Below are 13,691 nucleotides of genomic sequence, written 5' to 3'. Positions count from 1 at the left end.
TTTTTTGGCTGTGTTGGGTCTTCATTGCTGCTCGGGCTTTCTCTAGTTGGGGCGAGCGGGGGCTACTCTTCGTTACGGTGCACGGGCTTCTCATCACGGTGGCTTCTCTTGTTGCGGAGCACGGGCTCTAGGCGCAGGGGCTCACTAGTTGTGGCACATGGGCTCAGTAGTTGTGGCTCACGGGCTCTAGAGCACAGGCTCAGTAGTTGTGGCGCACGGGCTTAGTTGCTCTGCGGCATGTGGGATCTTCCCGGACCAGGGATCAAACCCTTATCCCCTGCATTGGCAGGCAGAGTCTTAACCATGGCGCCACCAGGGAAGCCCGAGAAGAATTCTCTTGAATTTGGAGTTGAGTCAGTAATTAGCATGTGGTAAGTATCACCCAGGGAATTTTTTCAGGTTACACAGGGAGGAAAGTCAGAGTGACCACGTACCTTGGCAGGCTCTGCCATCCCCAGAGAAGCCTGGCAGACAGGAGCAGGTGTAGGAGGAGCCTCCCAAATAGATGCACTGGGCCCGCTGAGAGATGTCACAGTCATGAAGGCCAGTCTCACAGTAGTTGATGGGGCGCTGGTCCACGACAGCTTCAGACAAAAGGTTGACACGCAATGTTTGGAAGAGTCCCCTGAGCAGTCCCAGGGCCCTTCCAAGCAGTGTAGTCCACTGAGGTGGACCATGTCTGGACCCCAGACCTCCAGACATCTCTTCAGGTTCATCCCTGCTCCCCGCTGGATGGTACCCCTGGCTCTCCTCCTGTTTCCTCCCACCTGGATCCCACCTCTGATAAGTCTTCGCAGCCTGCCACTGCAGGGGGTCAACCGGCCTGGCTCTCGACCTCAGCTTCGCCCCAGGGCTCCGTCTCAGGCCACTCTCCACACCTGGTCCCCGAAACCCAACTTTCCCTTCATCTGGATGTGGAGGTGGAATCTGCAGGTAGACACGCTTCCCGTGGCACCTCTGTTGGTGGAGCGTTTGGAGCTGAGGATCTGAGACTTCCACGGTATCTTTGCCCTCGGCTCACTGGGCGGGTGGAATATTCACTACGAATGCCAAAGTCACCCACGTCCCACCAAGGAAGGTGAAATAAACTTTCCCAGGGAAGTGAGACGGGGATGGTAGAATGACTGTGGGCCTCTGGGGTGGGCAGCCCTGGGTTTCTACGAGGTGCATGAGGCCACCCTATGGCTTTGGGTAAATATGACTTCTCGGAGCCACAATTTCTTCCCCTGTAGAATAGGAATGACTTCCAGCTTGCCAAGCATGGGGAGGCCCGGTCGATGGGACTATTATTTTCTAAAGGGTCCTGATGACAAGACTCAGAGAATGAGGTTGTAGGAAGTAGGCATGTGACATAGAGGCTAGAAAATCATACCCCATCTTGTGCTGCTGCCTCAAGATGAAAGTCAAGGACTAAGGTCTAGGGGGTGATTTCCAACAGCTGGTTCAGATACTCTGGGGTTTGTAAGGCACTTTAACTTCTGGTCTTAAAGCTCTAAGGCCCAGGTCAGAGTCCTGGCCCTCACGATGCCAGAACAGAACACTTTCTTCCTGCAAGGAGGCCCTCAGGGTTTAGATTATCCTGGATACAGGAGGACTCCTCAACTGTAGCCTCAATGAGTCCTCCCAAGATTAACTCCAGTTCATCCTGCCTCAAGTGCTTCGGCAGAGAGAGCTCCAAGCACTGTCAGGGGACAGGTAAAGAAGAGGATCCTCTTCAAAGGTCTGCGCCCATGAGAGGTTAGCAAAGTACCGTATTGGTGGATGGAGGCCCAGCCTGTGGACTCAGTAGTTTAGGCTCCTGAAGTTGGACTGTTAACTAACTCCCATGGGACAGGGACCATGGAACCAAGTCTGTGGGCCAAAGGGTTACTGGATTTTAAATTGCTACAAGTGGTCCAAATTTCTTTCCAGACAACAGTAGCCCAGATTACACTGAACCAAACCAAGGACACACTGTTTCCTTGGGCCGCTCCTGTCTTCTCTCACCTTTCATCGTTTCTAACATTCTTCGTCTCTCCAGGGTCCTCTTTCCCCCAACTCCTTCAGCTCGCAAAGTGTGAAAGGGACACTCTCGGAGAATTGGGACCAAAAAAAATGTAGGGGAAATATACCCAGACAGAACAACCAGGAAAGGAGTCTCACTTCTCTTCCATCAAATATTCATGTCATTAGAGTGCATAAGTGACCATTTTACACATTGTGTTCGCTCCAGCCTCATTGTGCCCCACCCTTGGCAACATGGGTAGGTCCTAATGTCCCCTGCCCTGCCATCACCTTCACCTTTGCTTCTTTTTTTTTTTTTTTTTTTGGCCAAGCCGCTTGGCTTATAGGATCTCAGTTCCCCAACCAGGAACTGAGCCCCGGGTCCATGGCAGTGAAAGTGCAGAGTCCTAACCACTGGACCGCCAGGGAATTCCCACACCTATGCTTCTATAATCCTCAAACCCTTTCTAGAAAAAGGTAGTTTATAATTTAGGTTTTTTTTAATTTATTAATTTATTTATTTTTGGCTGCATTGGGTCTTCGTTGCTTTCCCTAGGCTTTCTCTAGTTGCGGTAAGCAGGGGTTACTCTTCGTTGCGGTGCGCGGGCTTCTCATTGTGGTGTCTTCTCTTGTTGTGGAGCACGGGCTCTAGGTGTGCGGGCTGCAATAGCTGTGGCTCGCGGGCTCTAAAGCGCAGGCTTAGTAGTTGGGGTGCACGGGCTTAGTTGCTCCGTGGCATGTGGGATCTTCCCGGACCAGGGCTCTAACCCATGTCCCCTGCATTGGCAGGCGGATTCTTAACCACTGCGCCAGCAGGGAAGCCCCTATAATTTAATTTTTTAAATCACGTTTTCCTTTATGTAAGACCATTTTTCACGCCAGAGCAATTTTCTTCTGAGGGAAGCTTTAGAACTTTACAACTCCAAGCAATTTAGTTCTACCTTTTTCATTTTCAAAGTATACAAAGCATTTTTTGTCTTTTTCTTTATTTTTTTTAACATCTTTATTGGAGTAGAATTGCTTTACAATGTTGTATTAGTTTCTGCTGTGCAACAAAGTGAATCAGCTATGTGTATACATATATCCCCATATCCTCTCCCTCTTGCATCTCCCTTCCACCCTCCCTATCCCACCCCTCTAGGTGGACACAAAGCACCGAGCTGATCTCCCTGTGCTATGCGGCTGCTTCCCACTAGCTATCAATTTTACGTTTGGCAGTGTATATTTTTAAGCAAAATATACAACAACACAAAGGAGACCTTTTCACTGATTTACACAAGAGGGGCCACCAGCACATCCAGCTGTGCTTCCCTCAAAGGCTCCTAACCCCGCAGGCTGGCAATTTCCTACAATTCTCACCCTGCCTGTCAACTAGCAGGGGGTACAGGGTGGGAGGGAGGGGAAAGTTTTGGAGAGGACAGAAAATCAGGCTCAAAATGGGATTTAAAACCAGTATGGAGGTTCCTTAAAAAACTAAAAATAGAATTCCCACATGACCCAGCAATCCCACTACTGGGCATATACCCAGAGAAAACCATAATTCAAAAGGAGACATGCACCCCAATGTTCATTGCAGCACTACTTACAACAGCCAGGTCATGGAAGCAACCTAAATGCCTATTGACAGACGAATGGATAAAGAAGATGTGGCACATATATACAAAGGAATATTACTCAGCCATAAAAAGGAACGAAATTGGGTCATTTGTAGAGACGTGGATGGATCTAGAGACTGTCATACAGAGTGAAGTAAGTCAGAAAGAGAAAAACAAATAACGTATATTAACGCATATATGTGGAAACTAGAAAAATGGTACAGATGAACCGGTTTGCAGGGCAGAAAGTGAGACACAGATGTAGAGCACAAACACATGGACACCAAGGGGGGAAAGTGGTGGGGGTGGTGGAGGTGGTGGTGGGATGAATTGGGAGATTGGGATTGACATATACACACTACTCTGTATAAAATAGATAACTAGTGAAAACCTACTGTATAGCACAGGGAATTCTACTCAGTGCTCTGTGATGACCTAAATGGGAAGGAAATCCAAAGAAGAGGGGATATATGTATACGTATAGCTGATTCACTTTGCTGTACAGCAAAAACTAACACGTTGTAAAGCAACTATACTCCAATAAAAATTAACTTTAAAAAATTAATTACAATTACATGTTCAGTTGGGGTTTTACTTTTCTAGCTCCTGCATTTCTGAAGAGAACCCTGGACTGTGACCTGGCATGGGCAGAGCCGAGGAACTGCCCTGAGATGCTGCCACCCCATGTGACATTGGTCCCCGAGAGACACCTGCAAGGCTGGCTGGGGCCAGGAAATGAGACAACGCGGAGAAGGGAGGTGATGCCAAGAAGGAAGGACAAAACGAGGGAAAGAAGCCACGTGTTACAAGGAGAGAAAAGGGCGGGGAATAAAGAACCTTTAGGGGAGTGGTTTCACAGCCTCTAGTTACTTTAAGTTCTGAGAAAAAGATCACAGAGATGAATGATTCACAGTAATTTTTCCTAACAACATGACAGGAGAGGGAGGGAGAACAGGAACGCTGGGTGAGCCAGGCTGAGCCTTTAGCTGAAGCCCAGCCCTGTTCCCCCGACCGACGGGCAGGTGCATGGTGCCGTGCACTGTACAACTCGGGGTCCCAACCTGCCCATGCTCCGTACGGGTCACGTATCACAGGCGGCAACTGTATCTACACATAGAGGTGATTTGCAGGTCAGCTGAGGCTCTTTTCCTTTGCGTCAGCATACTTTGCACATTCCAATTAACTAAAAGTTTGCACCCAGTGGAAAAGAGAAAGTCACAGGCTTGCAGAAAATGACAAAGATGGAAATCCACAACGCAGCCCCTCCCCTAATGGATACCCATCCTCATGGAAAGACAGTCACCTCTGGCCATCCATACGCCCAGCCCCTCACAGTTGTCAGGACACAGACAAGCATCCAGATTCTTTCCTCACGCTTCCCTGCTCTGACCTGACAGACATCGGTCCCAGCCTGTGCTTCAACCCAGGACGTAGCTTTAACAAGGAATTCCAGGAGAGTGAAACTGACCAGTAAATTATCCAGTGAGGAGCCGGACTCTGTGTGTGAATGCGTTCAGGCAGACTTGGTTTCTCCCAGTGAGCCATCTCTCTATGAGCTGAGTCTCAAAGGAGCCAATTAAAAGAGGCCAAAAGCCAAGTGGGATGGAATTGCACAGGGGGCCACGGGCAGGGGGAGAATCAGGAAACCTCGATGCCAGGTCTTGGTGGAACTTAATGATCTTCAGGTGGTTTTCACACTTGCTTCTGAGAGGGGGGAATCCATTATTCAAACAAAATCTTACTCAGAAATTGATATACAGGAAAAGGAAATAGTCCTTGTATCCCCACTGGCAGATCCTGGGGCATCTCCCAGGGCTCCACGGGACACAGGAAGCCCATGATGCAGTCTAATCACCTCATTTTACAGGTGAGGAACTGAGGCCCAGAGAGGTTGTCTTCCTCAAAATCAAATGCCTGGGAGTAGACGTTTGCCCACCACCTGTCTTGCACCCCACCCTAGCCCTTCCGTGAGGGTGGATCCCAGGAATGGCTGGAGACAGAAACTGAGGACACAACATGCCTCACACACGTCTGCCCCAGGACTGTCCACGTCACCACCCAAGGGGTAAGGAATCCACCACCAAAGCTTGAGCCGAAATATAATGCAAACGGTGCTGCCACAGAAAACAGATCTTTGAATCTGCTTCGTCTCAAAAAGCAGAGAAGGAAGTCAGGCCAAATTCACAGAAATTGTTCTTTATGGAAAAAAAAAGAAGAAGTAACTTTAGCAGAGCTGAAATCTCAGCTCTGTGCAAAGGGGACTGGCTGTCTCTCAGTTCACAGATGTTTGGGTCATACTCAAAATATGAGAACGGCCTGTTCCCTCCGCCCTCAAGACACCATCTCACCCTGGGACCTTGGCGGCCTCATCTGAATTTCAAGACAGAGCAAACAGAAAGCATGCTAGGGTTTAGTAAACAGCAAGGAAAGGACAAGGATTTGGTTCACTGAGGCAGTAAAAGAGGAATCTGTTTTAAATTGGGAAGAAATGTTCAGTTCAGATGGCCCCTTTAGCATGCTGCCCTCCAGACCTGGAAATCTCCAAGAATCTTTGAACTTGAAATTCTTGGAAACAACAGGTCAAACTGCAGCAGTCGGAAAAAGTGGGGAAATTTAAACAATCTGGCTCTTTGGAGTTGGCCCATCACCATCATCACCAAAATCATGAGCAACCTAAAGCATAATTAGGCTTAACTTCTAACTTTGATAGGCTATGAAGTTATGCTAGTACTTGGGGCTTGTAAAATGGAAATCCGTAAATAGAAAGGCTCCGAATGGAGTTTTAGATGTCAATCAGGAAGAATTCAATCGAAGGCAGGTAATGACACAAATGCCTATAAGGTGTTCCCTCCACGTGAATCCCAAGGCCACTAATTATAAGGAGAGACATGTCTAATTGTTTGAATAGCTATTAAAAGAATAATGGAAAGAATTAAAAGGAATTTTATAAGAAGGGAAGGGTATTACCAGTGTAGACAGGCAACACTGCTTATTCCTTGTACCTGTGACTCTCCAGGCAGTCGGAGGGAAGGAATGAAGTCTGATTCACCTTTGTAAACTGTCCTCCCCAACAGTACAGGGAACCTTCCATCTCAGCCAGGACAACTACCTGGGGCAATACCATTCACACAGGTGCTGACATACGTCATGTGAATTACTCGTGTTGAAAAGTCACCCACAGAACTTACCCACACACGTTCCCTCCTCTGAAAACCGGTAACCCTCCACACACTCGCATCGGAAAGTTCCTGGGTAGTTATTGCAGATTGCGTGGCTCCCACACACCGAGGGCTGCTCTGAACATTCGTCAATATCTACGGCAAAAAAAATGTTTTTAAGACTTATTTATTGATTTATTTATTTTTGGCCTCGCCGCTCCGCTTGGGGGATCTTAGTTCCCCGACCAGGGATCGAACCAAGGCCCCCTGCAGTGTAAGCGCCAAGTCTTAACCACTGGACTGTCAGGGAATTCCTCCCAAATTTTTGTTTGAATGCAGACTCTTAAAAAAAAAAACACCTCTTCAAACACCACTAAACATAATAAAATAGAAAGCATTTTGGCATGCAAACGGATCCACTTTAAAACACACCTTTTTATGTTCCAAAAATGATGTTAAAGAAATCTTTTTTTCTGTGCATAATTTGAGAGTGATCCGAAGGCCCTCCTCCTAAATAAATGTGTACTCCCCGCTCCCCGCCCAACCCGCCCTGCCTTTTGGAGTTAGTTGCTGAGCCTGGCGCCCACTAACATCAGATGGGCAAATACGTGTTAGAAAGACGTGCAGACAAGTCTCCAGACTCTGAATAAGGTTCCTGAACTACAAAACGTAATTAAATATGCTCTTGTTCAAAAATATTTCCTTTCTCCAACGATACCGACAAAGCAAAGTGGGACCGTTTAAAGCCTAACTGTGAATCTTGGAATGTTATCCTGCGCTTAATGCACTAACAGGAAAACCATTAACTCATAAGATTGTGAGTGATGCTCTCCCACAGGACAATACTGTGGCCATCGCGTGGGGTGACTGGAACAAAGGAACGTATGCTCCGGAGCTGGACACAGCTAGGTTCAAATCCTGCCTCCTTTCCTTACCAGCTTGTGTGGTCCCGGGCAAGTTGCCTCACTCCTCTGCCTCAGTTTCCCCATTGGTGAGTACTCACGCTACTATTCATCTTGAGGGGTTCTACTGAAGATTACAGAAAATGGATGTAAGCCTAGCCTGCTCGAGAAATGTACCTATTGGGACTTCCCGGGCCAGCCGGTGGTTAAGACTCCACACTCCCAATTCAGGGGGCACGGGTTTGATCCCTGGTTGGGAAACTAAGCTCCTGCATGCCACGGGGTGCGGCCAAACAATAAGAAGAAATTAAAAAAAAAAAAAGAAATGCACCTATTATTATTATCCTACACTACCAGCCACAGGGGTGTTCCGATTCTAGGAACGTAGCCCTCAGGTGGCCACTGGCACTGGGGGCCAGTCTGTGGCTACCACTACAGGAAGGCTGGTTGGCCCAGATAAGAAATCAAGCTATTCTGTCATCACCTGGGTCACCTGTCCACTGATGGATTGAAATAAATACAGTCACACAAGATCCTTCTGTGCCAACCTCACTCTCAGAGTGCACAGGTACCTCTGGCATTTTTAGAACTCTTGCAGATGCGTGTGAGGAAGATTTTATAGTGGCTGAGACCACACAACCCCCTCCCCCTCTCAGCTGCCCCTCCTCAATTCCATCACGTGAATCTTCCTCATGCTCCACCTCCGATGGCCAGTCCAGCCGGTCTCTTCACTGGTGAGGCAAAAGCCCTACTGGCTTCTTGGACTATATTGCACAAGACAGGCATTTTTGCCCCTTCAGCCCCGTAGTTGGACCTATACTCAGAAAAAAACCCAAACCAAATGGCATTCAGCTTTTGAAACTACACTGCAACGTAAGTTTCTGTGACGTGTTTAAGATACAAGATCTCGGGGCTTCCTTGGTGGCGCAGTGGTTAAGAATCCGCCTGCCAATGCAGGGGACACGGGTTCGAGCCCTGGTCCGGGAAGATCCCACGTGCCGCGGAGCAACAAAGCCCGTGAGCCACAACTACTGAGCCCACATGCCACAATTACTGAAGCTTGTGCACCTAGAGTCCGTGCTCTGCAACAAGAGAAACCACCACGGTGAGAAGCCCACGCACCGCAACGAAGAGTAGCCCCTGCTCGCTGCAACAAGAGAAAAGCCCACACGCAGCGAGGAAGAACCAACACAGCCAATAAATAAATAAATAATAATAAAAAAGGTACAAGATCTCATATCACTTATATGTGGAATCTAAAATTTGGCACAAATGAACCTATCTACAAAACAGAAACAGACACACAGACATAGAGAACAGACTTGTGGTTGCCAAGGGGGGGGAGGGAGAGGGATGGACTGGGAGTCTGGGGTTAGTAGATGCAAACTATTACGTTTAGAATGGATAAACAACAAGGTCCTACTGTATAGCACAGGGAACTATATTCAGTATCCTGCGATAAACAATAATGAAAAAGAATATAAAAAAAGAACGTATATATGTGTATAACTGAGTCACTTTGCTGTACAGCAGAACTTAACACAACACTGTAAATCAACTATACTGCAGTTAAAAAAAAAAAAAAGGTCTCAGACCAGACTATGGCTCCAGGCACAGCTGGAAGGTTACAGAACAAAGCCCCTCCCAAGGCAGCCTCTTAACCAGCTGGAGCTGGGATGGGGGTGGAGGGATATTCAGCAAGTGTGGACTTTCCAGCTCCATCCACCAGCTGCTGCTTCAACAACACGGGAGAAAAAGATCATTCTGCTTCACTGTGTTCTGCACTACAGCTCTCAGAGGACACTACAGGCCAGATGTCTGGACACGCTGTGCAAACTGCAGGGATCCACGGCTGAGGCTCAACTGCCAAAGCACGAGAGCACAGAGCAGCAGTTTCCAATCAAAGGGACAGAACCCAATCACCAGGGGCAATTTTCCAAGCTTCATTCCACCCCTAGAAGGTTTATGGAAAGGGAAACTGCGTGTTTCAAGAAAGCTTCTTAGGTGATTGGAAGGATGCTCATCCGGCACACCCTACCTGGAGAACCACGGCAAACAGGACCTGGGGGCCCGTGGGATGAGGGAGGGGACGGTCCCCTAGCACTACCCCCACCTCCATTTTGGAATGTCTACACATAAAATCTTGGAAGGTCTACACATAAAATCCAAGCTGGGCGACTCCTTCTCTTTCAGAGCAAAACCCTAGCCATCTCCCTGCTATTATTTCACGGTCCTTACAGTTTGGAAATACTTCCTAATGCCTAATTTAAACCCTCCCCTCTGTAATTGGAGGCTAGGACTCTAATCCATTCTTTAGTAGAAACCGTGAACTAGTGATAACTGTTCCTTATAAAAGATCACAATATCTGCTTGAAGATTATTGTTCTTATTAGTCATGATCTGGTCAACGTCTTCACTGGGAAGAGGTTTCCTTTCACATAAATCATTCCCTAACCCAACAGGAAAATCCTGGATTATTCTTGTAATCACTGCGTCCTTTTCGACTTTTTTTCAGAGTGGCTACTTCTCAACAACTCTAAGTTTCTCTAAAATGTGTCCTTTTCATAAACACCAGGCTCTTATTGGAGAAGCATCCCAGGATTTATTTGTTAAATGCCTTGTGCGCACTCAATGAGAGACTGTGCAAAACCCTCTCTTACAGCCTCCCAACTGAGAAATATAGGGAAGCCATTCTGTCAGGCACCAGAGCTCTTGTGATTCAACTGGAAATCTCCAAATTAGCTCGCAGGGTCACTCTGCAGTGTCTAATCAAGCCCAGCCTTACTTTGAATGTCATCTATCATTATATCAACGCTACACACACTGAATGACAAAGGCTCACCCTCATCCTCTTCAGAGGCACTTTCCAGGTCAAAATAATATGTGAAGTGATCTGCTTAATGCAATTTCCTATCAACAGCCCGGTGTCTCAATGCATTAACGCTACGAGGCTTATTCTCGTGACCCAGAACAGAAAGTAGCCTGACTAGGAATATACCCACATTCCATGGTGCAAATCTGCCAGGGCAAAAGCAAGCGCGCACAAACGCCTGTCTTCCTGGGCCAACACATCGGAGGGGTTTCCACGATAGCAACAGATTCCATCCATAAAGCATGGCTGGTTGTGCCCTGGGAAAGTGAATCAAGCAGTCCCACCACAAGCTCAGGCACCAAAAGCAGAATTAGCCAGAGGTTATGGGGCAGCAGGTTGGGGTAGCTCCACGTTCTACTAATACAGTAATTCCCCTACATACGAATGAGTTCCATTCCGAGAGTGCGTTTTTAAGTCCTATTTGTTCGTAAGTCCAGCAAACTTAGGCTAGGTACCCAACTACCACAAGCATCTATATACCGCTGATTTTACGCATGCTTCCGGACATCTGGACTTGAAACAAAGATACTGTACTCCCGTACTCTATACAGTACTGTACAGTAAAGTACACAAAAGCACAACCACTTATAGAGGATGCACACACGTGACAATGTACACCAGACACGTGAACTAACTTACATGACGGGACACGCAAATGCACATTTGCAGCTTTGAAGGTTCGCAACTTGAAGGCTTGTATGTAGGGGACTTACTGTATTCAGTTGGCTTATGAAGCTGAAGCACAGCTACATAAAGACTAAGGAGGCATAGGCTTCCGCTGGAGAAATGGGGGCACCTCATCCCTTCGTGGTGTCCATCACCATCACCATGGCCTGGGAGGTCTCTGCTCACACACACACAGTATCACAGTTTCAAAGTGGCCTGAGCCAATTTAGCCATTCAAGACTGTTGGGCTCTTTGGGGAAACACCGGGGGAACTCTGATGATCAGAGGTGAGTAGGAACTATGTCCCCTGCCCAGTGGTACGTTACAAGGGAAGCGAGTCTCAGATTGAATTCTACCACACGGACCAAGTCCTCAGCGAGCCGGCTAAACAGTGGTACAAGCTGTTCCCGTAAGTCCAGTCCCTGCTCTCCATCCTTTCAGACGTTCCAATGAGCACCTCACATAAATTTCACTCTGAAGTAACTGCAGCCATACCCCAGCAGCAGGATCTGCTAACCTTCACGTGAAATCAGCACACTAAAGCTGCCATTCATTGGAGGCATCCAATGGATTCAATTCAACGGATTCCAGACCCAAGGCATCGTTCCCAAATTCCAAGGCTGCTGGGCTCCCCAGATTCTTATGCCCCAGTCATGCAAGGGGGCTGCTCATCATTCTGGCCAAAAAGACATGTGCACGCCCCCCATTTCACTAGGGAAGCTTACTTCTAGCACTCCTTGCATTTGCTGGTGAGCCCCTGTGGCAGGTTTAGGAAGCTCTGACATTCTTACCCTAGTTGCCTCTGCTATATGGACTCTTCATGGAGTCAGGAGTCAACTAACCGCCTTTTGGCGGTGGATTAAAATTTAGTAACAAACATAAATATCAATCTGTCTACGTGAAAGTATTTAAAGTGAAATCATAAGCAATAAAATAAGTACAGTGAAGACAGTATAATATACGCACTTGAGTCAGAGATTCAAGGTCCAACGTTCTAAGGTCCCCGGCTCATCTGTAAAAACAGGAATAGACCTCCCACCCATTAGGATGGCCGCTATCCAAAAAACAAAACAAGTGTTGGCAAGAATGCGGAGAAATTGCAGCCCTTGTGCACTGGCGATGGGATATAAAATGGTGCAGCTGCTGGGGAAGACACTATGACGGTTCTTCGAAAAAAAACACACACAGAATTGATGTGACCCAGCAATTCCACTTCTGGGTATATCCCCAAAAGAGTTGAAAGCAGGGTCTCAAACAGATATTTGTACCCCATGTTCATAGCAGCATAATTCACGACAGAAAAAGAATTGAAGCAACCCAAGTGCCTATAGACAAATGAATGGATTAAAAAGAAAAAAGAGTATGTGTATGCAATGGAATAGTTCGCAGCCTTCAGAAAAAGGGAGATTCTGACCCAGGCTCCAACATGGATGAACCTTGGGGCCACTATGCTAAGTGAAAGAAGCCAGATACAGCAAAGGACAAATACTGTATGATTCCACTTACATGAGTTACCTAGAATCATCAGATTTGTAGAAAGTGTTATGGAATGGTGGTTGCCAGGGGCTGGCGGTGGAGGGGAGGGATGGGAAGTTGTTATTTAATGGGAACAGAGTTTCCATTTTGCAAATGAAAAGAGTTGTGGAGATGGATGGTGGGGATGGTCACACAACAATGTAAATGTACTTAATGCTGCTGAACCGTACACTTCAAAAGAGTTAGAATGATCAATTTTATATTATGTCCATTTTACCACAATTAAAAATAATTTTTGAAAGACAGAAATGAAAGAATCTATCTCATGAGCGTTGCTGAATTAAATCAGTTAGTGTTTGTGAAGCACCTAACACAACAATGCCTGGGTACATCACAGTTGTAGTCATATTATGTGTGTTATAAACAGCGCTGACTTTCCCCTCCTTTAAGCCCATGTATTCTCGACGTGAAGTGGAGTGTGGCCTTATAAATTCTACTCTGCTGCTTAGAGTCAGGGCATCTGACCAGATGAAGGAAGGGCCAGGACCCCTAACATCACGGAGCGAACACTGAGCGTGACCATCAGTGTTTATCTCACCAGTGCTGCCTCTTCCTCGCCCCTCTGCTGTACAGGATCTGTTTCTGCAGCCCCCCCACCCCACTGCCCACCACCACCAAGTCAGAGTGGACGACTGTACCGTAGCAGGTCTGTCCGTCTCCCCGGAAGCCGATGGAACACTCGCAGGTGAACTGGGTCCCGGGGCCGGGGCGACAGGCTGCATTGCTGTCACACCCATGAGTGCCGATGTAGCAAGGATTCTGAAGGGCATCAGGGGAGCCGTCTGTGAAGGCAGAGACATTGAAACCCAGTGAGGATTCAGAAACTCTTATTCCTCCAGAAACCCCAGAAAGTAAGGCAGGACTGATGACCAGAAAACCCGCCGACTCCTGAGTCACCTGGGGGTCACCTGAGGCGGGATCAGCAAACTACATCCCTTTGGACATTTGTCTGTTTTTGTAAATAAAGTTTTACTGGAAA

The 13,691-nt window shown here is 47.4% G+C and overlaps 1 protein-coding gene across 2 annotated transcripts in view; it reads right to left on the bottom strand.

Moving 5' to 3' along the window:
* Positions 1 to 13,691, bottom strand: part of NID1 (nidogen 1) — a 93,162-nt gene that overhangs the window by 38,441 nt on the left and 41,030 nt on the right. For both annotated transcript variants that reach the window (XM_067711025.1, XM_067711026.1), the window contains exons 9-11: positions 13,351 to 13,494; positions 6,767 to 6,892; positions 435 to 584 (exon numbers count right to left, since the gene is read on the bottom strand). In XM_067711025.1, the coding sequence (XP_067567126.1) occupies positions 435 to 584; positions 6,767 to 6,892; positions 13,351 to 13,494 (420 nt within the window). The remainder of the gene's footprint in view (positions 1 to 434; positions 585 to 6,766; positions 6,893 to 13,350; positions 13,495 to 13,691) is intronic.

This window comes from Pseudorca crassidens, chromosome 16, assembly GCF_039906515.1.
Source record: "Pseudorca crassidens isolate mPseCra1 chromosome 16, mPseCra1.hap1, whole genome shotgun sequence".
NCBI lineage: Eukaryota > Metazoa > Chordata > Mammalia > Artiodactyla > Delphinidae > Pseudorca > Pseudorca crassidens.
This window is presented reverse-complemented; position numbering and strand designations above follow the sequence as displayed.